At 45.8% G+C, this 25866-nt stretch overlaps 1 protein-coding gene and 2 pseudogenes across 2 annotated transcripts; 2 read left to right on the top strand and 1 right to left on the bottom strand.

Annotated features, from left to right (window-relative positions):
* Positions 1-1897: 1897 nt before the first annotated feature.
* AIF1 (allograft inflammatory factor 1) lies at positions 1898-16181 on the bottom strand. Of its 2 annotated transcripts, XM_066614588.1 has the most exons (6): positions 16047-16181; positions 12705-12766; positions 6961-7027; positions 6364-6405; positions 5550-5712; positions 1898-5453 (listed from the first exon to the last, which is right to left on the bottom strand). In XM_066614588.1, the coding sequence occupies exons 1-6, from the start codon at positions 16069-16071 to the stop codon at positions 5366-5368; spliced, it is 447 nt and encodes a 148-aa protein (XP_066470685.1). In that variant the 5' UTR covers positions 16072-16181; the 3' UTR covers positions 1898-5365. The 2 variants fall into 2 exon arrangements, with proteins under 2 accessions (XP_066470685.1, XP_066470686.1); XM_066614589.1 differs by lacking the exon at positions 12705-12766.
* LOC136642815 (5S ribosomal RNA) lies at positions 10216-10334 on the top strand (annotated as a pseudogene).
* On the top strand, positions 12828-12951 carry LOC136642934 (5S ribosomal RNA; annotated as a pseudogene).
* Positions 16182-25866: the final 9685 nt, after the last annotated feature.

The following is a 25866-nucleotide window of genomic DNA, read 5'->3' as shown; positions in this document are numbered from 1 at the left end:
CAACTTTCCAGCTCTGATTCAGGTACAATGCACCCCAGGAGGAGGCCTCTGTGATTGCATCCCCACCACTGGATGCAGTGTAAGCCTCATTGGCGCTGTGTCAAATCATTCGCTTTTGCATTCAGGATGTTATCTGGTTCTAAGATTCCTAAATACTTATATTTTTCATTATTTGATAATGTTTTCACAGTGCATCCATTTCCAAGTTCTGTTCCATCTAGGTTCTGTATTTTCCCATGTTGCATTGATAAAATTGCACATTTGTCCAGTCCAAATTTCATTTGAATTTTGCTGCTAAATATTTGCACTGTATTTATTATTATTATTGTTGTTATTATTATTATTAATGCTTCCCAGCATTATTCTGGGTTGGGACTTGGACATGGCTACTGGCCCCTAGCAATCAAGTGAGTCTAATAGAGCCCCCTTTCTCACATTCATCTGATTGGTGATGAACAAAAGGGAAACATAAATTATCAAAGGGGTTATTTTCTTCATTAACATATTGCTAGTGGTGTTTGAAAATTGTTAGTTATTTTACTCAAAAGTAGGCCCATTATGTTTAGTAGGGCTTAGGCCAGGGGTGTCCAAAGTTTTTGGCAGGAGGGCCACATCGTCTCTCTGACACTGTGTCGGGGGCCGGGGGGCGGCGGCGAAAGAATTAATTTACATTTCAAATTTGAATAAATTTACATAAGTTTACATAAATGAATATATTAAAGATGAACTTATATGAATGAATGAAGGTCTTGCAATAGCTCAAGGCCTATAAAAGGCCCTGTACAAAGCAAGGCTGGCCTTTCCTTTGCTGCTGCTACTGCATTACAGGTGTGAAACAACAAGCAGTGGAGGAAGCCCTCATCCCACAGCTCACATGAGATGTCAAACAGTCACCCTCACCCTGAGAGCAGTTGGGTCTGGCCAGTGTGGGCTCTAACAAATCTTCAGAGGGCTAGAAGCTCATTGGAGACTGGGGGCTCCCTGAGGGCCGCTTTGGGAGTCCTTGAGGGCCGCAAGTGGCCCCAGGGCCAGGGTTTGGGCACTCCTGGCTTAGGCTGTAATCCTATCATACTTACTGGAAACAAACACCTCTACATATTGCAGTGATCACCAAAAAGAGGGTATTCCATGTATGTGATCATATGTATTCATATGATTTTCATGATGGTGCTATGTAACGCATATTCAAAGGTGGCTCACATGATGGAAAGCGAAGCAGAGCAAAATAACAATTATCAGATGAAGGCTGTGTTTGGTTTTTTAACCAGAAGCTAGCAGGCAGTGACGGCACTAGCATGCTTCTAGCTCTATTAAAAAACAAACTGCAATGAAAAAATGGCAGTTAGATCAGTGTGACGTTAGGTCATTGCCTTATAGTTATTATAGTTACCTTAAAGCTTTCAACTTCTGCGTAATGCTTTTAAAATCCTGAGAATGGATGGCTCCTTTTGTCCAACTTCAAAAACACCTCCTTGTCGCAAACTTAGGGGGGTTTGGGGTGCTCAGAGTTCTTGGTTCTCAAACCCTAAAGCCCCCAAGTCCCCTCTGTCCAGTAGTACTGCCACCACCCTGTACGTGCCAGTGCCTCAGTCCAGGGACACTGAGACCCTCTAGGCTTAACTCTATCCCTTGCAGGCACTGAGCTCTTTCTCCTATTAAAGCTTCAGTCCTCAAGTTACTAGACCTCAGTGAGCACTTGGTAGCTTGCTGAATGGCTAGGCAGGATTCTGAACCTTTGTCCCCAACAAACAATGAAACAACTTAGTAAAAGAGATTTTAGTTTATTAAATACATAAGGTTACATAAGGCAGCAAATGCTAGAGGCATAAACATCTAGGAAACATATCAGCAATAAAATAATAAAGCTAGCAGGCTATCTCTGTTAATCCCTATCTCTCACCTGGGTCAGCTTCTCTTGTAAATCTTTGAGCTCCGGGCAACCTGTGAGGCTAGGTGCCCATGGTGGACAGTTGGAGCTCACAAGCGTGCAGGATGTCCAAAAACATTGTCCAAGAAGGACTGGACACACGCCTTGGGGCACTCATTATTATACTTCTTATGCTAATAGTACTGGGGTGACTTCATACTTATTAAGACCATCCAATCAGAAACTTTTGAGGACAGAACCTTCTCAGAGTGGGTCTGGTTGCTAGCCCTCCTAGTTCTTACCCCTCCCAACTGGAGGTCCATAGCTGCATTCCATTCCACTTGATCAGGTGCCCCTCAGTCTACTGAGGTGTTAAACATTCCAATGGGTTGTAATTCTTGTTGTCTGTCCTTTCAGGCCAGCAAAGGAGAGACAACAATCTTTTTGTTTGTTTACTCACATTCTTGGAGCTAAGAACTGCTAGCCACTTCTCCGTTACTGACTTAGTTTGGTTCAGGCTTCACCTGCTAACCTAGGCCTAAACTGAACATATTCATGACACTCCTCCACTGCTTCCCCTATTTGCCATACAAGATGGCTGTGCCCAGTTGTCCCCTGAAAGAAATGATCACATTATGCATGGATGCCATCGCATTTAATAGCTTTTAGCTTGAAGGAAAGGTTGCAAGGAAAGGTTTGAGCTTGAAGGAAAGGGGCATGCACTAGAAGCTCAAAAACGCGACCCTAGCATATTAGGAAATTAGCATGCATCTCTCCAGCACTACTGGTGCTGCTAGTTGAAAAACATACACAGCCATAATAATCTGGCCTCCCTGAAGTTAGCCAGTTTGCTAACTTCAGTGGGCCTGGATAGCTGAAGCTGGGTTTCCTTTGAAGACCAAAGCACTCAGGACTGTTCATATGGGAAAAGGCAAGTTGTTCTGAACAGCGGTGCCAAATTTTTTACGTGTGAACATTTTCAGTGCAAAAAAAGGAATTTTGGGGGACTCCCCCATGTCTGAAAGACCCTCACTTCAAACCTCACATTTTTCATCCCAGATTACACCTGTCTGTTGCCTGTCTTGGAGTTTAGCATTCTTCAATTTTTCTTTATTTAGAGAGCTCTTTCAGGTTATGTCAACCATGCAGTTGAGTAAACAAATGCTACCACTCTTTGCAAGAAGGAAAGGTCAACTTTAATGTTATCATTTTCATTTCCCATCATAGTAACAGACCAGACACAAAACAGCTGAGAAAAAAATAAACAGCACCAATTAAAACTTAATGATCAAATGAATTGAATTGAAGGTTGATTATTCTATCAGTTAAACAGATAAAAGTATGTGGCCAGGTTTGAACAGGACACAATCTTGCTTCCTCAGCTTGTGGGCCCACTTGGAAAGCAGGTTGTGAAGCTGCTCTCCATAACAGCCAAGCAAAATCTTTCTCCATCCTCATTTCCATACCAGGTGACCTGCAGTCCTACCTGTGCAGCCCATCATAGCCCAGCACTTTGCCATGGCAACAGCTCCTCCATATCGTGCATAGGGTCATTCAGCAGCCCCTTCCTCCTCGACCTATGAGCTTTCAGCAGGAGGTGGGTCACATGTGGAACCAAAGAGGAGTAGATGCTGGTGACCTTTTCCTCCCTCTCTCACAGCACAACAACCAGGGATCATTCCATGAAATTGATTGACAGGACATTCAGGACAGACAAAAGCAAGTCTTGGTTCAGTCAACACATAATGAATCTATACTATTTACTACCACAGGATGTTATGATGGCTATAAACTTAGATGGTGCTAAACAGGGATTAGACACACTTATAGATTATGTCATAAGTCTGTCAATGACTGTTAGCCATAGTGTTGCCAAATGTCCAGGATTGACCTGAATCCCCCAGGAGTTGCATAGATTTCCAAGTGACTACTGAAAACAGTCTTGGAGATTTTAACAGATTCACTTGGTTTAAAGTGGATCTGGCCTCACCAGAGCAGGTAAGGGAGTAGTGGGCATGGGTCATGAGCAGTTTGTGGGTGAGGGGTGGGTGGGTCTTGGTGCCAGTAGCAACACACTAGATCCTAGTCCCCTTTCCTGGCCCTGCCTGCAATTCTCCTTGGACTTATGCCAGCAGTAGAACTGGTGTGGGTCTGAGAAAACTGACTGACAACCAGACAGCCTATGGAGAGGTAAGTATAAAATATTTTCACTTACCTCTCCCAGGCTGTCTGGTCACCCCACCCATTGCAGCATGCAGTCTGTTGGGTGTCGGCAGTGCTGCATTCTATAGGCTGGTGGGAAATAGGATTGGGCTGTAAGGCATGTTGGCAGAAAAGAATCTTCAGGAATAGCCTCAGCTGAAGTTGACAACTCCAGTTAGCCATGACGGCCCACGCAGAGCTCAGCTTGGGGGGCTTCACCTGTGGCTCTGCCATTCCCTGTCCAGAGCATGGCAAATTGGGCAGGAAGATGAGCTCTATGCAGCCGCTTCCGGGAGCTAAGCAACTTAGGAGTTTGGTGATGACCTGCTGATGTCATCATCGAACACTCAGCCCCTTTGCCTGGAAAGATTTTTGACCCTGCTTTACATCCTATGAAGGGCCTCAGTTTCCATGATAGTGCCTGGCTGCAACAAAGCACACAGGCACAACTGAGGCAGTGGTAGTAGCCAAGGGGCGAGGAGGGCTTGGCTTGGCTTTGATGGGGGATTGCTGCACAACTTCTCTCTACAAGCCCACACATTAGTATAGCACAATTACACTCATACTTGTTAGTATTAGAATGCATTAAGAAGGATAAAATTACTTTGTGTTTTGGTATTCCTGGGATAATTTCACTTTTTTGGATTGTCCAGTTTTTCTTTATGGCATAGGGGGAGGGGCAGGATTGGAAGAACACATATTTTTGTCTGAACATTCCTAACATTATCCTCCAATCATTATTCCAAATTTTCCCTGATAGGTCTCCTCACTTCTGAAACTGCCATTTTGAAAAACAAAAATATTCAAGTTAGGTAGAAGCACCAGTGGTGTAGCTAGAGGGGGGGCAAAGCACTAAGTTTTGCAGGAATGCTCACTGTAGCGTGTAAGTGGCCCCTCTTCTGCTTTGCTCCCACCCCCCAGAATGGCTGTGAGGGGGAGGGGCTGCTTGCATGCTGTGGTAAGGCTCCCTACAAAACTTAGTGCTTTGCACCCCCCTCTAGCTACGCCACTGAAAAGCACAAGTGAGTGGGTTACCTTTTAGGGGAGTTACAGCCCAATCCTATGTGTCTACTCAGAAGTAAGTCCCATTATAGTCAATGTAACTTACTCCCAGGAAAGTGTGGATAGGATTGGGCTCTTATTCTCACTTTCAAATTAGGAGGGCACTGTTCTCTTCTGGGAGGACTTTAAGAATGTCATTACGAATTAACCCTTTCTCAGGACACTTTAAAAAAAAAGAGTATCTAGTAGCCACTTGGGAGAACAGTGTCAATTAATTGTATAAAGTGGAAGCCTTTAAGGAAGATCTGCAATTATTTTCTTTGGAGGGGGCCCTGCTGGTTTCTCATCCTTCTCTTTGGCTTTTTCTTCATACATCAGAATTCTGCAAGAGAAGAGGAAGGATGTATGAATTCACAAGAGCAGAATGAAAGGGTGGAAATTAAAATCAGGCGGGCAGTTGGGGGCACATGAAACGTACATTTTGAGGATGGCCGACCGCTTGCCCAACATCATGCAGACAAAGTCCTTATAGGAGATCGTTTCACTCATGCCCCCTGTGACCTCGGTGATCATCTTCTTCAGTTCTAAGTGGGTTTTGGCGGCACCCAGTTTTTCCAACATGCATTTCAAGGCCATGATATCTGTATGGGGGTGGGAGGGAAAGAAAGTGATGCAGAGTGTCTTTGTCTCTGCTGGTTAATCTAATAACATTTAAAAATGAAATGGCAAGTGTTCATGAGTTTGTCCTCAAGCTAGGAAAAGAAACACCAACAGCCTGTCCCAGGAAGGAAAAAAGAGCCAATTGCCCACCAAGTTTCTGATAAACAACTGTCATCGTTGTCATCCCCCCATTGCAAAGCATCCAATATGCTCTTGAACCACTTTCTCCCATGCAAGCTAAGGCTCAGGCAATGGGATTTTTCAAGCCTGGGATCAGCACATTGCACCCTTGGGCAACTGCCAGGGCCTAGAAAGTAGGGCTGCCATATTTTTATTGTATTATTCAGCTGCCAGCTTTATTTCTTACAATGTTTTGGAATTGTGCTTCATCAAAGACATTGTGCAAAAATCAAAGTGGGTGTAAACAATGGCATCAAATAAGACCTTTTGCCACTGCTCCACTAATTTTTTTTTTTTGGGGGGGGGCTGCCACTGTGCCAGGGTCCCTTTCAAACCTGAATGTGGTCCTGAGCTTTTCAGTTTCCTCTTCCCCACTGAACAGCAAGAGGCCTTGACAGAAGCCCTCTTCATGTTATGAGCACAAGCATGAACTCAACACAGACAAAACTCACCTATGTCACCTTGAGCATTAAGGTCAAAGTCCATGTATTTCTCTGCAAAAGACAGCAGGTGTAACATAAGAACAACATAACTAGATCAGACCCAACATTTACCCTGTCACCATTTTGTCTCAGCAATGGGCATCCTAAATGCTCCTGTGAAGATCACAAGCAGGTGTGAAGGAGGCACTGGTCTGCTGGAGTTTGTTCCCAGAAGTTGGTCCTTAAGAATACATTAAAATTAGTTGCTTGCTTTGCTCCAAGGGCCTCCAAGTAGCGCACAAGCTTATTTCCCCATTCAATTCCAACCTCAGAGTCATGCTATGTGGTTGTCAAGGTCACCCAGTGAGACCCATGGCTGAGAATCGGAATGGGGCTCTCCCTGCTCTTAGCTGGGTATTCAAATCACCACACCACCTTTCTATGCTGCACAGAGGTTCTACACAACTCTCGACCTCTCCAAAAACTGTTGATATATTATTGATGGATTAATTTTTTTTTTCTTTTTAAGTCATTTTAGTGGCCATTACGAGTTCTGATTCCTCTCACGGTGTTAACATTGCAAAACCATCTTCCACCAGCTCAATGCTTCCATCAAGCCTCACTCACTCTTAAATATTTCCAGTTTTTCAGCAAGGTCTTCATCTGTGCTGTACTTGGGGTCATCCAGAAATTCCTGTGGAGGGTAGGGAAAAATAAAACAGGTTAGAACCAAAGCAAAGAGAGGGCGGAAAGTTGGGAACTGCAGGCTACCAGTGTCGATGGTATCCTGTCCATGCTCGGTGATAACATAAAAGCATATACTTTATTTAGGGAATTTATATCCCACCTTCTTGTAAAGTACTAGGGAGGGTGGTGTCCACTTGTGGACAGTGTACTTGAAGAAAGATGTAGGTAAATTGGAATGGATTTGGAGGAAGAATATAAAGACTGGCCGGAGTTGAGAAAATAAGCCCTATGTTGAAAAGCTGGAGGAACTGGAGGCCCAATCCTATCCAACTTTCTAGCACTGATGCAGCCATACCAATGGGCATGCACTGCATCCTGCAGTAGGTAAGCAGTCACAGAGGCCTACTTAAGGTAAGGGAATGTTTGTTCCTTTACCTGGAGGCTGCATTGTGACTGCACCAGCACTGGAAAGTTGGATAGGATTTGGGCCTTAGCCTGGAAAAGAGGACAGGCATGGTGCATTTGCAAACACCTGAAGGTTTGTTTACAGACAAGAAGGCAAAGCCTTGTTCTCTGTTGTCCCAGAGAGCAAGACTAGATATACAGGTTGAGCCTCATTATTCACGTGGGTTCCTTTCCAAGCATTCATGTGGATGGAAAAAACCATCTATAGCACTATAGCAAATCAATTTGAAAAACAAAGTGTCTTTGCTCAGGTGATTTAAAAACAGCCTTGCTGACCTTTGTGATGTAAGATAGAGTACTTAAGAAGAAAATCCATCAATCAGTCCTCCTCCAAGAGCTTACAAAGAGCTGTGAGCTTACACTCAGCCCCAATGCAAAGTGATCACCTTTCTTTCATGTGCTCAGGGGGAAGGGTGGGGTTGCCTGGAGAGAGAAGGATTGATGAATTGTCAGCCAGCTGCCCCCCCCATCAAGGAGGCTATTGTTAAAGGACTATTCAGTTTTCTAAACTGATTTTAAAAGGGTGCATTTTTCCCCTTCTCCAGGGATCAGCACATTCCTTCTCACTTGCAGGGGACCATTCGTGTTGAGTCAAATCCATGTATAAAAAATCAGTGTATAAATAGGCTGGACCTGTAATGGGTTTTAAGCTACAAGAGGGTAGAAATTGGATGAATAATAGGAGAATGGTAACAAATTTTCAACACTGGGATCAGTTACAAGGAGGTGGATCAGTGGGTGCTGTATCTCCCTAGAGTTCTTCAAACAGATGCTTGACAGTCATCAGTTGGGAATGCTGTAGCTCCAGCTCTCCTACATTGAACTGTTCAACTGGATGACATACAAGCCCTCTCCAGTGCTTCGATTCTGTGATTCAGTGAATTGCCTCAAGGTGCCTGACAAGAGCAACAACAATAAAACATAAAGCACTGGTTCTCAAACTGCGTCTGGGTTTGGTTGTGGGTCATGACCCAATTTTTGGTGGGTAGCAAAACTGAGAAGGCAGATTAGGCTATGTGCATCAAAGGTTAAACAAGCTGCTAAACGGGGGGCGGGGAGCACTACTGCCCAATCACTATTCTAGCCACAGAGGCTTGCGTGGCTGGTAAAGTGAAACTTTTTCAAAGGTGGGTCCTGATGCTAAAATGTTTGGGAGTCACTGCCAGTATAGCATGTGATGGAGGTGCTGCTGGAAATGACGAGTGGTGCCAGCCACACAGCTGTGGCCACCCTGAAGCCCCTGGCGCCAGTAAGTCAGCAGTGGGGGCAGGCAGTGGTCAGGGAAGGGGAGGGAGTGGGAGGACTGAAAGGGTTTATTGGGAGGAAGGAGTGGATTCGATGGCAATGGCACACCCTGGATATTGCCCACTCCATTTAAAACCTCCCCACCCCTTTCCTCTCCTTGGACATACATCACCAAAATAGGTGGTGTATGTCAGAGAAGTCCTACTGGAGATCTGGCAGCCTACCAGGAGGTAAATACAAAAGAATTTTACTTACCTCCTGCAGGCTGTCTGATCAAACTCCCCCCCCCCCCCCACAACACAGTGCATGCCTTTTTGGAGTGGCTGCATCACTGTTGGTAGCAGACGATAGGATTGGGGCCTTAGTTTTTCATTTTTCTTTCCCAAAACTATTTTCTGCTTTGCAACAAACAGAAATGCCATACGTGAAAAAAGTCTGCACATCTTCTATAGGTGAACCCAGTCGTAATGATGAACATAGATTTTCCAAAATTTCTCCATGACTGCAATATCCCAATTTTGATTAGATGGTCCTTCACTTCTGGAAGAATCTGTTACTTCTGTAACTGGACAATATGTAGCCTTGCAGCCAGGGCCGGACCTTGTGGTCTTGTGCCAAATGCTGCCCCTACCTGGTGATGCACTGGCCTCATGCTTGCTGGAGCAAGCTCTGAAAAAGCATGCTCATGCTCTGAAAAAGCAAGAGTGGGGAGTGAAGTGGAAGAGGAGGTGTGGAGGAGAGGAGGGTGTCTTTGATGTTCTAGCCCGCCACTCTCCTCTCCTCCACACCTCCTCTTCTGCTCCTTGTTCATTTTCAATTCAAGGACTGGGAGGTCAGACAGAGGTGGGTGCCCTCTGCCACACTGCTGCCCGAGGCATTCACCTCAGTCAGCCTCATGGAAAGGCTGGCTTTGTGTGTCACTGTCAACACAATATGAAACAACTGCTACTTTGATAATGGAATCAACATATGAACTATTCCTAGCAATACAGCCTCCAGTGCATCACCTGGCAGGACAAAGTTCCAAAGAACACAGTCCTGGAACGTGCTGGAATCCCTAGCATGTATGCACTACTGAAACAGAGACGCCTGCGTTGGCTCGGTCATGTCGTGAGAATGGATGATGGCCGGATCCCAAAGGATCTCCTCTATGGAGAACTCGTGCAAGGAAAGCGCCCTACAGGTAGACCACAGCTGCGATACAAGGAGAGAAACCCTGGCCTCTGAGCGGCCCGCTTGGAGGCAGGCTGTGCAGCATGGCCTTTCCCAGTTTGAAGAGACACTTGGCCAACAGTCTGAGGCAAAGAGGCAAAGAAGGAAGGCCCATAGCCAGGGAGACAGACCAAGGACAGACTGCACTTGCTCCCGGTGTGGAAGGGATTGTCACTCCCAAATCGGCCTTTTCAGCCACACTAGATGCTGTTCCAGAACCACCATTCAGAGCGCGATACCATAGTCTTTCGAGACTGAAGGTTGCCAACATGAACCAATGATACTGTTACCCTGCACATGCCCAATCTTGTCTGATCTCAGAAGCTAAGCAGGGTCAGGCCTGGTTAGTACTTGGATGGGAGACCGCCTGGGAATACCTGGTGCTATAGGCTTATACGAGACTGAAGGTTGCCAACCATTATCTCCTTTCAACTGTTGATCCATTTTGGGCAGCCCTACCACATGTGCAAAGATGTGCACCTACTTTTTGACGTAGCCCCATACCTAAGCCTGTTGTCCCTTGGGCCTCCATGGAGTCGGATACCATCTGATACATACTTACAATATGCACCTTTCTGATGATTGCATTTCAAGGAATTTAGTCCATGCTGTCAAAAATAAAGCCAAGTTTGTTCTTCTATTGACACTCATTCATTCTCCCATTGCTCAACATCTTCAGTTCCCATGAAGATTTTTAGAGCAAAATCCAGTTTGGCCGGCAAGTCCCCTGCACTGGGGTACAAGTGTCGCAAATGTGCCAGAAAGCATGTTTGCGATGATTCACGAGCCGGCTAGGCTGATGCAAAGATGTGCGCCAGCCTCCTGGCACCAAATTCGGTTGCAGAGGGGATAAGTAAGCACTGGCTAAGGGAGGCTGGCGTGGGGGTAGGAAAGGGTGGAGGGAGGGCATTTTGGGGGTGTTTTTTGACCAGGGGAGATGGGCCAGTGGACAGAGTGAGCCTGGGAGGGGGTGGAACTGGCCTCAGCTCCTTAGGCAACATCCTGACCCATCTCCCATTCAGCCTGGTGTTATACCGGATCCGAATAGCCCCATAGGGGTAGCTGGTGCACGACAAGGGGTAAGGGGAAAAATATTTCCTTGCTCCGAGTTGCGCTCCAGCCATCCCTTATCTTGCACTGGATATGATGTAGGGTACTTGGCCTGTCTGTTCCAGTACAGGTTAGGATTGGGCTGTTAATGCCGTAGAAACATCCCCCATTTTTAGGTAGGCTGCCTACCATTAAATATAGATATTAACCCAGGGGTGTCCAAAGTTTTTGGCTGGAGGGCCACATCATCTTTCTGACACTGTGTTGGGGGCTGGAGGGGGGGGAGAATTAATTTACATTTAAAATTTGAATAAATTTGCATAAGTTTACATAAATGAATATATTAAAGATGAACTTATATGAATGAATGAAGGTCTTGCAATAGCTCAAGGCCTATCAAAGGCCTTGCACAAAGCAAGGTTGACCTTTCCTTTGCTGCCTCTGCTGCATCACAGACATGAAACAGCAAGCAGTGGAGGGAGACCTTATCCCACAGCTCATGTGAGAGGTCAAACTGTCGCCCTCATGCTGAGAGCAGTTGCGTCGGGCCAGTGCGGGCTCCAGCAGATCTCCGGAGGGCCAGAGGCTCATTGGAAACTGGGGGCTCCCTGAGGGCCGCATTGAGAAGCCTTGAGGGCCGCATGTGGCCCCAGGGCCGGGGTTTGGGCACCCCTGTATTAACCAAATAGACAATTAAAAATATATATGCACCAAATATATGTATAGTTTTATGTATGTACATGCAAATTTATCTGCTAACACAGACTTCCTTTAACTTATTGCATAAACAAGCAGAAACATTTCCTCTGCACTGGGGATTCTGTGAGCGTATGGCCTGATGATGCCTCAAGCAGTGGCCTAGAAGTGCTGGCTATAGCACTTCTTCAGCAAATTTGCAGAACCGTTTTTGTTAAAGAGCTCAGATCGGGCTTTTTTAATGTTCTTATAAAACTGAAGTGGACCTCAACAAGTGGAAAACCCTGGCCTCTGAGCGGCCCGCTTGGAGGCAGGCTGTGCAGCATGGCCTTTCCCAGTTTGAAGAGACACTTGGCCAACAGTCTGAGGCTAAGAGGCAAAGAAGGAAGGCCCATAGCCAGGGAGACAGGCCAGGGACAGACTGCACTTGCTCCCAGTGTGGAAGGGATTGTCACTCCCAAATCGGCCTTTTCAGCCACACTAGACGCTGTGCCAGAACCACCTTTCAGAGCGCGATAACATAGTCTTTCGAGACTGAAGGTTGCCAACTACTATAAAACTGAGTGTAGGGAGAGTCAGAACAGACAAAAAAAAATATTTCTTTACCCAGTGTGTAATTAGTCTGTGGAACTCATTGCTAGAGGATAAGATGATAGCATCTGGCCTGGGTATCTTTAAAAGGGGATTGGACAGATTTTTGGAGGAAAAGTCCATCAAAGGTTACAAGCCACACTGGGTATGTGCAACCTCCTGGTTTCAGAAGGAGGCTACCTCAGAATGCCGGGTGCAGGGGATGGCACCAGGATACAGGTTGTGTCTTGTCTTGTGTGCTCCCTGGGGCATCTGGTGGGCTACTGTGAGATACAAGAGGCTGGACAAGATGGGCCTTTGGCCTGATCCAGCAGGGCTTATGTTCTTATGGGGAGAAAAAAAGGATACCCTAGGACTGAATGGAGGGTGCTTCCAAGCTGGCACCAATGCTGTGCATTAAATCTAATGTTAAAGTTTCTTATTACCTTATTGAGGGAGTCCAGCAAGTCTTCCTGCTGGGCCTTCAGCTCCCCAAATGCTTTTCCTCCTAAGAGATGGAGCAAAGGTTAATGGCCATGTAGTGACACCCCTTCAACTTCTTCTGCCCTCCCCACACTCTTGCATTTCTCTGGAGGTTCCGCCTGATCTCATCTGATCTCGGAAGCTAAGCAGGGTCAGGCCTGGTTAGTACTTGGATGGGAGACCGCCTGGGAATACCGGGTGCTGTAGGCTTATACCATGGTCTTTCGAGACTGAAGGTTGCCAACCAACTAACCCAGTTCCTGCATTTCCTCTTTCACATGCACTTTCCAGATGGGGTAGGTGTTTGACAAACTCTAAAGCCAGTTTGACTTTTGGGTCACCCACCGTGTTGTTCGGTCAACTAAAGAGGAACTAAAGAGAATTTCCTGAGTGTACATTTCTGCGAACCTCCAACAGGAAAGAGGAAATGGGAGGGATAGGCAGCTACTGAAATGAGACTAGAGCCGGGATGGGAGAACAAAAGTGGCACCTGCAAAGATGGGGGTGGGAGAAGAGAGTTAGGGTGCACCAAGGAGCCATAACTATATAATAATCAGAGTTTAGAAAATGGGGATGGGGATTTAACAACTTAGAAAGAAAATACTTAACATTTGTGGATAAAAAGTCCAATTATTGAAGAATGTTTCAGATTGACCATCCACCCTCTCTGCCTCTAGAGCAGTGGTTCCCAAACTGTGGGTCAGGACTCACTGATGGGTGATGAGTGATTTTTGATGGGTCCCCAAAGGGTGATGGAAAGATCAGATAACTAAATGCCTCAAGCCTTGAGTCTGTTCAAAAATCAGATACTGTAGCTGCTAGCTACCATTTATCCTACAAAGAGCTCTGCTCCTACTTTGCAAGCATAGGGAGATAAATGTCTGAGGGTTTTTTCCTGGTTATTATTACTTATAAATAAATAAAATATTATTTCTTTCCAGATCTCCTTTTTAAAAGTCTGGTAAACTTAGGTGGGTCCTGATAGAGTGTCATTTAAAAATGTGGGTTCTGGGCTAAAAAGCTTGGGAACCACTGCTCTAGAGAGCTTACAAAGGGATCTCTTTGGAAAGGGATTATCTGTTCAGACTGGTTTATGAGATGCCATGCAATTCCTCATGCAGTGGGGGGAAGCAATTGCCCACCTAAACCTCTTCCTTAGGATATGCATGGCGGAATTCAGAACATATATTTATGTTGGGAGGAAGAGAGTGGAAACTTTTGAGGAGCAGGACTTTGGCTGCAATCTAATGCATACTTTCCTGGGAGTAAGTTCCAGTGAGCTCAATGGGGTATGCTTCTGAGTAGCTATACATAGACTTGCACTGTTTGTTACACTGTCATGCTCACAGATGTATGCCAGTTTATTTAAATGCATGCAAATTTCAGCTTCCTCCCTTGATTCATACTAAGGGAAAGAAAGAAAGAAAGAAAGAAAGAAAGAAAGAAAGAAAGAAAGAAAGAAAGAAAGAAAGAAAGAAAGTAAGTTTTGGTTTTTTTCATTGGACCTGAGTCCTTTTCTCATTCACTCTAACTTCCTAGTTGCTTAACATGACGTTAACGTGTTATTATTACCCTGTGCTTGTTCCCCTTGTTCCTAGGGGGAGGAGGAAGAGGGACATACAAATAAGCTAAGCAGTACCCAAAACTTCTTCAGCAAGTCCTCAAAGCCATTTCATTTTAAGTCATTTCGCTATTAAGTTGATGAAAAAAAGAAAATAGATTCCTGACCAGGGTCTGGGTGGAGTTTGCATGTTCTCCTGATGTCTGTGGGGTTTTCTCTGGTCTGGAAAGCTCTCACTTATTTCAATGTTAAATATTAGAAGTGTTTTGGGTTTTTATTTAGAAGTTTGGTGATGTTCATGTGACCAGAACATCCTGTAGGAACTTAACTCCTGTTGATGAATATACATTAGCCAACACTAACATTGGTTTTGTTGTAAGTCACACTGCTTAAAGTTGCAGTTTCCAAGAAGCTGTTGACAACTTTGAGAAAGGACTTGCTGTTTCTGTTTTCTGTTGAACAAGTCACCTTCTCTCTCATGTCACTGTCTCAGTTCCCTCTCTCAAGGTTGTTGGGTAAGGATACAGTAGTCTAACTCCCACATTTGCCCCCCTTCCATGAGTGCGGCACAGCTGTCTGAAACTAAGAACAGTGTTTCTCAAACTGTGGGTCGGGACTCACTAGGTGGGTTGCGAGCCAATTTCAGGTGGGTCCCCATTCAATATTTTATTTTTAATAGACTTGATGCTGCCCTGGTAAGTGACTGCATTTGGGGAGATGCCACAGATCTGTACGTTTAACAGGCTTCTTTGAAGATGCTTGGAACAATGATAGTCAATGGGACTTACTCCTGGGTAAGTGTGGGTAGGATTGCAGCCTAGGATTGTTAAAAATCTTCCTGCTTTATGATGTCACTTCCGGTCATGACATCACTTCCCGTGGGTCCTGACAGATTCTCATTCTAAAAAGTGGGCCCCGGTGCTAAAGGAGTGAGAATCACTGCCTTAAAAGAAAGCTGCTTGGAGGCAAGGAATGAAGCCCATTAGTGGGGAAAACCAGGACCTGTGCCAGGCTATTTTGTGCCCTACCCAAGGCTACCTACCTGCCCCCCCCCCCCAATTTTCATAAGACTATAATTAATTTTATTCCATATCACTGTTGTGGTATTTTTCTTAAAATAATAATAAAAAAAATCAGTTGCATTTTTTCATGGATTAAAAAAACAAACCTGAATAAAACGATGCCATTCAAAGGTCAGTACTGTGCCTCTCTCAGGTGTGCACCCTCGGCAGCTGCCTGGTTGGCCTGCCTAATAATAGTACCAACCCTGGGCTAGGCTGTAGTGCTGACAGATTTCAACTGGCCATTGTAGTTGTACCTTGATCAGCAGCTTTTAGCAAGTGACAAGGCTTACCTCTATGCCCTATGCTAGGGTTAGGAGCTGATTTCTAAACATCTAAACATCAGACTGCTGCTATTTGTCCAAGAGCAGGCCCAGCCATTTTGTCCTGGTCAGCTGGCAACAGGGCTAGGCTCAGATGGGTTACAGCTTCCTCCCTTTAGTCTCCACACCCCTTTCTGTCATGCTGTTTTTTAACCAAACCTTTTTTTGATCCACACCGACTTCTGCCTTTGTCAGTACGTAGCTCTCATCTACTTTATTGCTGCTCGGTAAACTTCTCAAGGACAACCTCACCCCACACCTGACTTCTCATTTGAATGTACTACAAGCCAGCCAGGCAAAACCAACTTCCCTTTCAGTGTCCTTTATGCCCCCTATGCTGTAGCTATGAGTGGCTGGTACCTTGTGGGTTCCGTTTGGAGCTCATCGGTTCTCTTCTGGTGGTTCCCTGGTCCTTCTGGTGGTCCCTCTGAGCTCTGGCTGGGCTCACTGACTGCTTCTTTCTCTCCTGAAGTGGGTTTCTGTCTCAAAATATGTCAGAGGTGGCCACTTCCTCCTTTCCTCCGAGAAACCACAGTTCATTGACAGTCACACAGAACACAAGCAGAACAAGACAAAAGTTCTGAGAGGCCTGGCGTTGCAGAGGCAGAGAACATGTGGGAGGAAGTAGCAGCCTTCTTCTGCAGGGAGCCAAGTGGCCTCTCTGAACTCATGCAGCAAGATGGGGCAAGAGCAGCTTCTTTGGCCTGGGTGTAGGGAGAAAGCTGTTTTCATTTCTCTTGATGCCTCTTCAGATATTAACTATCTGAAGATGCTGCTCTGCTTATAGATCTCATATCGGAGGGGCATAGCTTGGCAGTAGAGTACATGTTTTGCATGCAAGAGGCGTAATCCTTTGCATCTCAAAGTAGGTGAGGGCAGAGCCTAGGAGAGGGGGCTAAAGGGGGCAATTTGTACCAGGGCCCAGGGTCAGAAAGGGGGCCCAGGAGCCAAAGGAGGGGGCCCATAAAGTTCCTGGGACCTGGGACCTGACATTTTCCTATCTTACCTGAACTAACTGCCAGTGCACAATGCTGGGGCACAACCATGTGCATGCAGTGTTTGCTGCTGCTGCAAGCTATACACACCAGTCCCAGGAAAGCATCCATGACCCTCCTTAACACAGTGTCAAATCTGGGAGGAAACTGGCCTGCTACAATAGCTCTTTGGCTTGTGGATCCCATAACCATGGTGTACAGAAGCTCAGGGACCTAACTGTGGGGTTATAGCTGCCGCAGAAGTTCATTTTGATCCATTCTAGTGAGCTTAAATACAATAATACTAATACTCTGCATCGGTAAAGCAGCTACCGTTTTCCAGACTCACAAAGAGAGTGGTGCAACAAGAAGCTGACGGAACATACCAAGATCTAGGTCTACAGAGCTTGTGTCCTGAGTACACTTCTGTACTGCAGCGAGTCATGGACTTTTCGCTCACAACAGGAGAGGAAACTGAACGCTTTCCACATGCGCTGCCTCCGGCGCATCCTCGGCATCACCTGGCAGGACAAAGTTCCAAACAACACTGTCCTGGAACGAGCTGGAATCCCTAGCATGTATTCACTGCTGAATCAGAGACGCCTGCGTTGGCTCGGTCATGTCGTGAGAATGGGTGATGGCCGGATCCCAAAGGATCTCCTCTATGGAGAACTCGTGCAAGGAAAGCGCCCTACAGGTAGACCACAGCTGCGATACAAGGACATCTGCAAGAGGGATCTGAAAGCCTTAGGAGTGGACCTCAACAGGTGGCAAACCCTGGTCTCTGAGCGGCCCGCTTGGAGGCAGGCTGTGCAGCATGGCCTTTCCCAGTTTGAAGAGATTCTTGGCCAACAGACTGAGGCAAAGAGGCAAAGAAGGAAGGCCCATAGCCAGGGGGACAGACTGCACTTGCGCCCAGTATGGAAAGGATTGTCACTCCCAAATTGGCCTTTTCAGCCACACTAGACGCTGTTCCAGAACCACCATTCAGAGCGCGATACCATAGTCTTTTGAGACTGAAGGTTGCCAACACTAACACCTATATAATGCCTATCTAGTACCTATGCAACACCTATCTAACACACATATATAGCGCCTATCTAACACCTATATAATGTCTATAGCACCTATATAGCGCCTATTTAGCACCTAACACCTATATGCCTATCTAGCACTTATGTAGCACCTATCTAGCACCTATCTAGCGTCTATCTAGCACCTAACACCCTATAGAATGCATATCTAGCACCTATATAGCGCCTAACACTTATATAATGCCTATGCAACACCTATCTACCTATATAAAGCTTATCTAGCACCTACAACACCTATCTAGCACCTATCTAGCAACTACATAACATTTGTCAATTACACATTGCTGATGCATTGATACATATTAAAATAAAAAATTTATTTTCTTTACATAAAAGCAAGAGGAAAGATATGCTAGTCAAATACAGTAATGCCACTGGAACACTAGTTTTTTTTTTACTTTTTTTTAAAAAGCAAAAGTACAGAAGATTTGAACTTCCTGAAGCTCACTGGCTGAGCTGAATTCTCCCAGCTTTCTGAGAGTTGAATCTCCTTAGAACCAGGGGTGGATCCAGTGTCTGTATTTGGGAGGGGGCCATGAGCACTACCTTCAGAGCCCAGGTCAGCCAGGCAGGTAGCTAGTAACCAACCTGGGCTTATCGCTTCTGTCGACATTTGCTGGGCAGGCAGACCTCAGTCTGGGCTCCCACCTGGACTTGGAGCCAAGCAGCCTTGGAGCCTGCTTGGGTAGACCTGGGCTCCCGCTTGAGCTTATAGCCTCTGTGGCCATTTGCTGGGTGGGTAGACCTGGGCTCCCGCCTAGACTTGGAGCCCAGGTTTACCTGCTGTGTAGACCTGGGCTCCTGCTTGAGCTTTTCTCTTCTGTGGACATTTGCTGGGCAGGCAGACCTGGGTCTGGGCTCCCACCTGGACTTGGATGGACCTGGGATCCCAAACCTCCACTGCCTTGTGGCTACATCCAGTTGTGGAAAAGGCTTCAGGAGTCAACCTCGAGGCAAAATCAGGAGCTGGAGTCCCTGAGGCAGTTCGTGGCTGAACACAGTCATGTTCTGGCAACTCCTGCGAAGCCGCTGGAACCAACCATATTGGCTTCTGCCTTTCCATTGGACCACTTCAGCAACGTGGAGAGGGGGGATTTGCTGCATGGGTAACAGTCTATCCTCCATATCTACTTTACCCAGGCTTCGAGCACTGGAGAGGACACCCCCAGCAATACCATTATAGTAATTAGCATGTTCCACAGTGGAAGAAAAAACACCCTCACTTCCCCCAGCCAGTACAAGCAGAAATCTCTCCCAACCTTCTTGTAGCTGCTCTTGACCAGCCCCGCTCTCCATGTGCCCTGGATGGGGCCAGAGCTCATAACTTCCAAAGAGAACCCCCCCAGGACCCTGTTCTACTCACTCTACACACATGCACTCTCTCTCTCCTCCCCAATCCCAGAGCTGTCTTCCTTCCTATGCACAAAAAATGTTGCAAAAAGGGCTTCAAATCACCCCCAACTGACACCAGATTAGATAGAGGACAGGTTTGGAAAAAATGCTGGGGGGGCAAACTGCTGGCTCAGGGGGGGCAAAGCCCCCCCGGCCCTCCCTAGCTACGGCCCTGTCCGTAGCCACCTGCCATTCAGAGGGAAAGGGACCTCTCGGCTCTTGAAGGAACTCGTAGGTTCTGCTTCCTTGGGAAGCTGGGAACTGGGAGAGGCTAGTGCAGAAGCCGCTTAAGTGAAGGAGTGAGAGCAAAGTTCTGGGGGTGGGGGGTGGGGGGGAATGGATGGAGAATCAGACCTGGTGGGGGCTTCACCATCTTTCTTTGAAAGCCAGGAAGAAGAACAGGGGAAAAAACTTAACCCCTTTGTTGCCATGAGAAGGGAGGGGGTGTATCCCAAAGGGGGAGTCTTGGACTCTGGTCCGCTTGCATGTCCTGGAGTGGGTGCCTTCATCAAGCAGTGTGAAGGTGAACCTTGTCGCTCCAATAACAGTGGAACCCAAGTTGCCTCCAGGTTGCCCCATCAGCCCTGGAAAAACACCAGGAGTTTGGGGGGGGGGGGTGTTTAGGCCAGAATCTTTTCCATATTGGGAAGGTTTAGATTGCATTTTGTGATCCACCTGAAGCAAGGAGACTGGGGGGGTCTCCAAATGCAGCATGAAATTCTGGATATTCATACAGGCACATATTTGTGCTTTCAAAACTCTTGCTCACTTGGCAGCCCCTCTCTGAAAACATTATGGCAGAACTCGTGGTAAACTCCAGAGGGTGCTGTTGGTTAATCTAAAGATTGCTTCAAACTTGTTGCAGTTTTTTTTATACTTTACACCTAAAACATGCTTTCATAAATAGCATGCAATTAGTGCAGCTTGTAATGATCGCACACTTGTATTATGTTGCATGGACTCACAAATGAGAGCCCTGTCCAATAATGACTTCTGTTACAAGCTGTTCCGAGGGCTGGCAAATATTTGAAGCAGACAGGGAGGTGGTCAGGTTATAGCACAATCCTATACAAGTTTATTCCTAAGTACGTCTGAGGCACTTACTCTCAAGTAAGTGTGTCTAGGCTTCCAGCATTAGGGTGCAATCCTAACCAACTTTCCAGTAGTGAGGTAAGGACAATGCAGCTCGGAGGTAAGGTAACATTCCCTTACCTTGAGGAGGCCTCCGTGACTGCCCCCCAACTGCAGGATGCAACACATGCCCCACTGGCACAGCTATGTCAGAGCTGGAAAGTTGGTTAGGACTTGGGTCATATGCTGCAATCCTAACCTCACTTTCCTGGGAGTAAGTCCCATTGAACACAATAGGACTTACTTCTGAGTAGACCTGGTTAGGATTGTGCCCTTACAGCCCAATTTTGTTGGGAAATTACAGAAATTTCTGGGCCCCCTCCTTTGGCTCTTGGTTCCCCCTTTTGACCCTGGGCCCTGAGTACAAATTACCCCCTTTACCCTCCTCTCCTAGGCCCTGCCTCCATCCACCCACTTGCTTCCACCCCTTCTCTTGCTATTTGGTTTGGACTAGAGTAGGCTAGAGTCTAGCCCATCACTCCTCTGTATGTCTTCCTCTGGCCCTTTCCCTCTTCCTTTTCCATTTCAAAGGATGGACAGCAACATATTCTGACTAACAGGGATCAGGTGGAGGAAAGAGAATGAAAGACTCTCTAGCTCTGCTTGGCTGTGTCTGCTTGTCTCTACTCTGGAGTGTGCCCTTTACCCTGTGAGTGAAACTGCTGAGATGGCAGGGGGGCATTTGCCAACTATCAGTCAATTTCCTTCTATTTAATTGGGCAAAGGACCAAGCTCCAAAACCTCACTTTTGCTGGTAATCACTTCCCAGATGAAGGAGGGATGTATCGTAATCAGGGTTACCGTAAAGTTGGTACACTGTTTCTGGCAGGAGATCTAGCTGCATGATAGGCAGACGTGAGCGGCAGCCTTTTCCCATGCAGGGGGGAAAGCTGCCTCAGCTGAGTTTCTGACTGTTATGCAGCTGGGAGAGAGCCAGGGAAAAATAGCAGGCCTTCTGAAATACCCTTTTCACATGTGCCCAACTTCAGATTTATCTTTCGGTTGCTTTTTTAAAAATCCTGAAATTATTATCTAAACAAATGTTTCCCTGTCCCCAAAGGGAAATCTAAAACAAGATGCAGAAAAGACTCCTGCAACAGCCACTGGAAAAGATACCATACTGCAGTAAAAAGAGAATGTAATTTTGGATTTAGATTGTAAATTTAGATTGTATCCCCCTCCCACTACAAACAGAGACTAAGAACAGAAACACCTGTGCATTTTTGGCAGGGAAATAATGTTTTGTTTTAAAATTATCATTACATTTTTAACCTGCTCTTCCTCCAAGGAGTTAGAGTGGCTGCTTACATACATAGTGTGTGTCCCAGTTCCCCCCCCCCCCCAACAATCCTGTGAGGTGGGTTAGGCTAAGAGATGGTGACCTAGCAAAAGGCCATTTTGTGAACTTCATGGCTGAAGGATTTGATCCTCTTCTTGCTTCTCTCATAAGAAAATAAGAACATAAGAAGAGCCCTGCTGGATCAGGCCAAAGGCCCATCTAGTCCAGCTTCCTGTATCTCACAGTGGCCCACCAAATGCCCCAGGGAGCACACAAGACAACAAGCACAGCCTGCGTCCTGGTGCCCTCCCCTGCCTCTGGCAATCAGAGACAGTCTGCCTCTAAAACCAAGAGCTTGCACATACCTGCTATGACTTGTAACTCATAATGAACTTCTCCTCCGGAAATTTGTCCAATCCCCTCTTAAAGGCATCCAGGCAAGATGCTCTCCATATTTGTTCCTCTTAACCTCTTGTTCTATCCTGTCCTATCTGTGCAAGGCAGAGGTGCGGGTACTCAGGAGAGCTCCAAATGAGCAACTTGCTTTATCAAGGGACTCAGCAGGAATGAGTTCTTAAATATCCTCTGGCCCAACTACCCCTTCTATACTCTGCCTCTCTGCCTGAATTACAGAGAGATTTAAAAGGGCAGCCCTATAGCCTATTTGGGGTGTTGGTGGAGCTGGTGCCTCAAGGGGTCCCAAGCAACTCAGTGGTTGTTGACTCTGGGGGTGATCAGGTCTCTGACTCGGGGGTCTCTGGCTTTGAAGTTTCCTGGCTGGCAGGCTCCGGCATAGGATCCTGTGTCGTACTGAGGCCTGGGACTGGAATTGGGTATAATTTAGGTTCTTACCACCCAAATGCTGTCCCCTCCTTCTGGATCAGAGGCTCCTTTATGAGAACTATGGAAGTTCGTGTATTGAATATAGGGAATAATAATAGTATTTATATAATGTTTCTGTGTGCGCAAAATACTTCAGTCACTGGTATAATTTCATTAATCTCAGAGTGTCTAACATAATTTGCAAAAATGTAAATACGCAAGAGCTAAGCATGAGCTCTACTGCCCAATCCTATCCTCTCTTGCATTCCACCAGTGAAAGTGAGAGGATGCCAGCAGAAGTCATGTTCCGCTGGAGAGCACAATGAGGCCACCAATACAATGGCTCATGGCCACATGTGCTGGGTGGTCGAAAGGCCACCAACCATTCATTTTGTCAATGCAGTGTTGTCTTGGCTTTCTCCCACTTGGCACTGTGCTTCCTTGCGTTTGTTTTGCTCAGTACCATTCAGCATTTGACCCTCAGATTGTTTGAAACCATCACGATTCAAACACAACACACTCCCGTATCTAGTTCTGGAGAAAGCCTCCATGCCCCCAGCCTGACCTCGACATCAGGGCACCTGTGTGGACTTTGGAGTCTGTAGTGTTTGTGAAGTGTTCATTTCCCAGTTCTTGCACAGGGTGTGACTGGAAGGGGCAGCACATTCAGAGGAATTTCAGGCTTGACCAGAGTTCTTCAGGAATGTAGCCAGTTGTTCAGAAAGGCAGTGTCCATTCTTGTGTCCATATTGTGGGTATGAATACTGGGTGAAACAATTCACCATGCAATGTGGCATCCATATATGCTGGTACACAATAGGCGGTGCTCATGATGCCTGGGAGCAACATTATACTGGCATTCCAGTCATGACATCACTGATATCATAATATAAGGGCATGACACAGGTACCAATTAGACTGGGGCCACCATAACAGAAGGTCTCTTTTCCAGAGACAAGATGGCTACAAAAGGACAAGATGGCTGCCAATCTGCAGGGAAGGAAAGGTGGAGGCTTTTTTCTCCATAGTCTTTGACATGGAACGGGCTGGGAAAGAGGAAAATGTATGCTTTAGGGACCAAATCTGAATCTTCAGATTGTTGGGCTCTTTGTAGTATGGAAACATATATTGTTGTAAAGCAGTGTTTCTCAAACTGTGGGTCAGGACCCACTAAGTGGGTCACGAGCCAATTTCAAGTAGGTTTCCAATTTCAATATTTTATTTTTAATATATTAGACTTGATGCTACTCTGGTATGTGACTGCATTTGGGGAAATGTTACGGATCTGTACTTTTAACAGGCTACTATATATATGCTTTTATATATTTATATGCTTTTATATAATATATATGCTTTTATATATTTATATATTTATATATGCTTTTATACTATCATTGACAATGATAGTCAATGGGACTTACTCCTGGATTACTGTGAGTAGATTTGCAGCCTAGGATTGTTTTTCCCTGCTTGATGATATCATTTCTGGTCATGACATTACTTCTGGTGGGTTCGGACAGATTCTCATTCTAAAAAGTGGGTCCCAATGCTAAAAGTTTGAGAACCACTGTTGTAAGGGGTACTGTAAACAGACACAGTTGCTTTCTGAAATTTGTTTTATTTAGCTTTGTGCAAGTTCGGAGTAGCAGTCAAAGCCTGGTTAGCACTGGTCAGTCAAGGCTCTGGCTGGGATCTTTTTGCCAATATAAATGGCAGCATGAGACCAGAACTGAATTCTGCGGTAGCCTATTAGCTGTTAAGATACTCAGGTGATGCAGCTCAACTGGAGAGAGAGAGAGAGAGAGAGTTTACATGAAAAGTATAAGCCATTTGAGTCTGTGACTTTCCCTCCCTATAATCCACAAGACTGCCTCCTCACAAAGAATCCTGGAACCCTAACTCTAAAAGCACTTTCACTACACCTTTAGTAGTTGCATCTGTGGCACAAGTTCATCTGGTGGAGGTGAACTCTGGCAGAAAGAGGGAAAGCTGAACCCGTTGCATATCTGTCCATCGTGAAACTGTTAGATTCTCTTTCAGGAAAAAAACTAGCAGCTTTGCCTGGCTTCCAACCTCCCTCTTTTTCACTTGAGTGTTTCCCTTCCACAGACCCCTGGGCATTGGGTGTTGCACCCTTTTTCATTGCTGAGGCATTGCTGTTCTGAAAACAACTGGAAATAGAATTATATCCGAGGTTCCAAAGAGGACTTAATACGTGCATTCCTCATATCAATCCCTGAAAGACCATCCCCATGGGCAAGATCTTGCTGTTTATTTTTGTTTCTTCATTTTCATTTTTTATTCTGCTTTATCCACAGCCTGCAGCAAGAAACCAAGTCATATTTGTGCTCGGAAGTAACTCCTATTGAGCAAAGGCCCCGCTCTTCCCAGCAGCATCCCTTTAATTAGCTGTTTCCTCCTTTTCCCTTTGAAAGAAATGGGGGGGGGGAGGAATCATGTGCTTCTTGGCTACTGGCCCTTTAATTAGCTGCTTCCTTCAGTCTGGCTACCATAGCACTGAATTGGTCAATTTTTATTTCCTGCCTTTAATGACAATTTTTATTTCCTGCCTTTTCTCTTTGCAAAAAAAAAAGGACTCATTGATTTGGTAACAAAGAAGAAATAAGTAATTGAATGGCCTACTTACAGGGAAAAATTATATTGTTCAAATATCGAGTTCTTAAAGGACTTACTATGCACTGCTCTGGCCAGACCAAAGGAAGGAATTAATCAAAGAGCAAATATCTGAGAAGCAGTGCTACTTTAAAAGAATGGGCCAAGTAGGAAATGACTAATTAAAGGGTTAGTAGCTGGAAGAAGCTGATAGGACCTGCAATTGTGATATACACAGAGAACAGGTGTGGTTGCCCTGGGCCCCATGCTTTCATGATCAATATAATGGGGGACCTGAACTGGTTGAGTTGCCTTGTGCCCATACCCTGGTTGTACCCTTCTAGGGATGGCTGTGGTTGGAAGGGGGAAATATACTTCAAGTTGGTTAACTAGTCTCAAAAATGGAAGTCAATACAGAGAGCACTGGAATACAGTAAACTGGAAGTGATGTCATCTAGATTTTCCATAAAAATGGAACAAATGAATATCTATTTTGGATAGACAGGTAGCATAGAAGCAATCCTGGGTAACAATGTTCTCTTTACTATTACATTAGGCACAGCTCCTGTTCCTGAGTAGCTCCTACCTAATTCAGTACCTTAGCAGGGCATGTTTAACATGCAGAAAGACCCACACTCACTCCCCAGCATCTTCAGTGAAAGGATCACAGTTTGGAGGTCCTACTCAAGACCTTTTTACCAATGGCCTTAGAGCGGACCAGTTCATCATGTGGTCAACTGCAGTATTTGTCGGAGGTTGCTCACCTCCATCCACCCTCTTGCCTCCAGTACTCTTCCTCCTCCCACTCCCCGAGACTGAAAAAAGAAGGCAAGTGTGGAGAAGAGGAGAATGTAGATAGAGTGTTTCTGATCTCC

Source organism: Tiliqua scincoides, chromosome 2 (genome assembly GCF_035046505.1).
Source record: "Tiliqua scincoides isolate rTilSci1 chromosome 2, rTilSci1.hap2, whole genome shotgun sequence".
In the NCBI taxonomy this organism is placed as follows: Eukaryota; Metazoa; Chordata; class Lepidosauria; order Squamata; family Scincidae; genus Tiliqua; species Tiliqua scincoides.
Note: the sequence above shows the minus strand (reverse complement) of the source record. Positions and strands in the feature narration are given on the sequence as shown.

Bases quoted from the DNA above. Each gene is read 5' to 3' on its own strand.
- AIF1 (XM_066614588.1), bottom strand. From the start codon at position 16,071: ATGAGCTCCAAACGGAACCCACAAG. The intron at 7,028-12,704 runs GTAATAAGAAAC...TACCCTCCACAG, and splicing joins TGCTGGACTCCCTCAATAAG to GAATTTCTGGATGACCCCAA. The intron at 6,406-6,960 runs GTGAGTGAGGCT...TGTCTTTTGCAG, and splicing joins AAAACTGGAAATATTTAAGA to AGAAATACATGGACTTTGAC.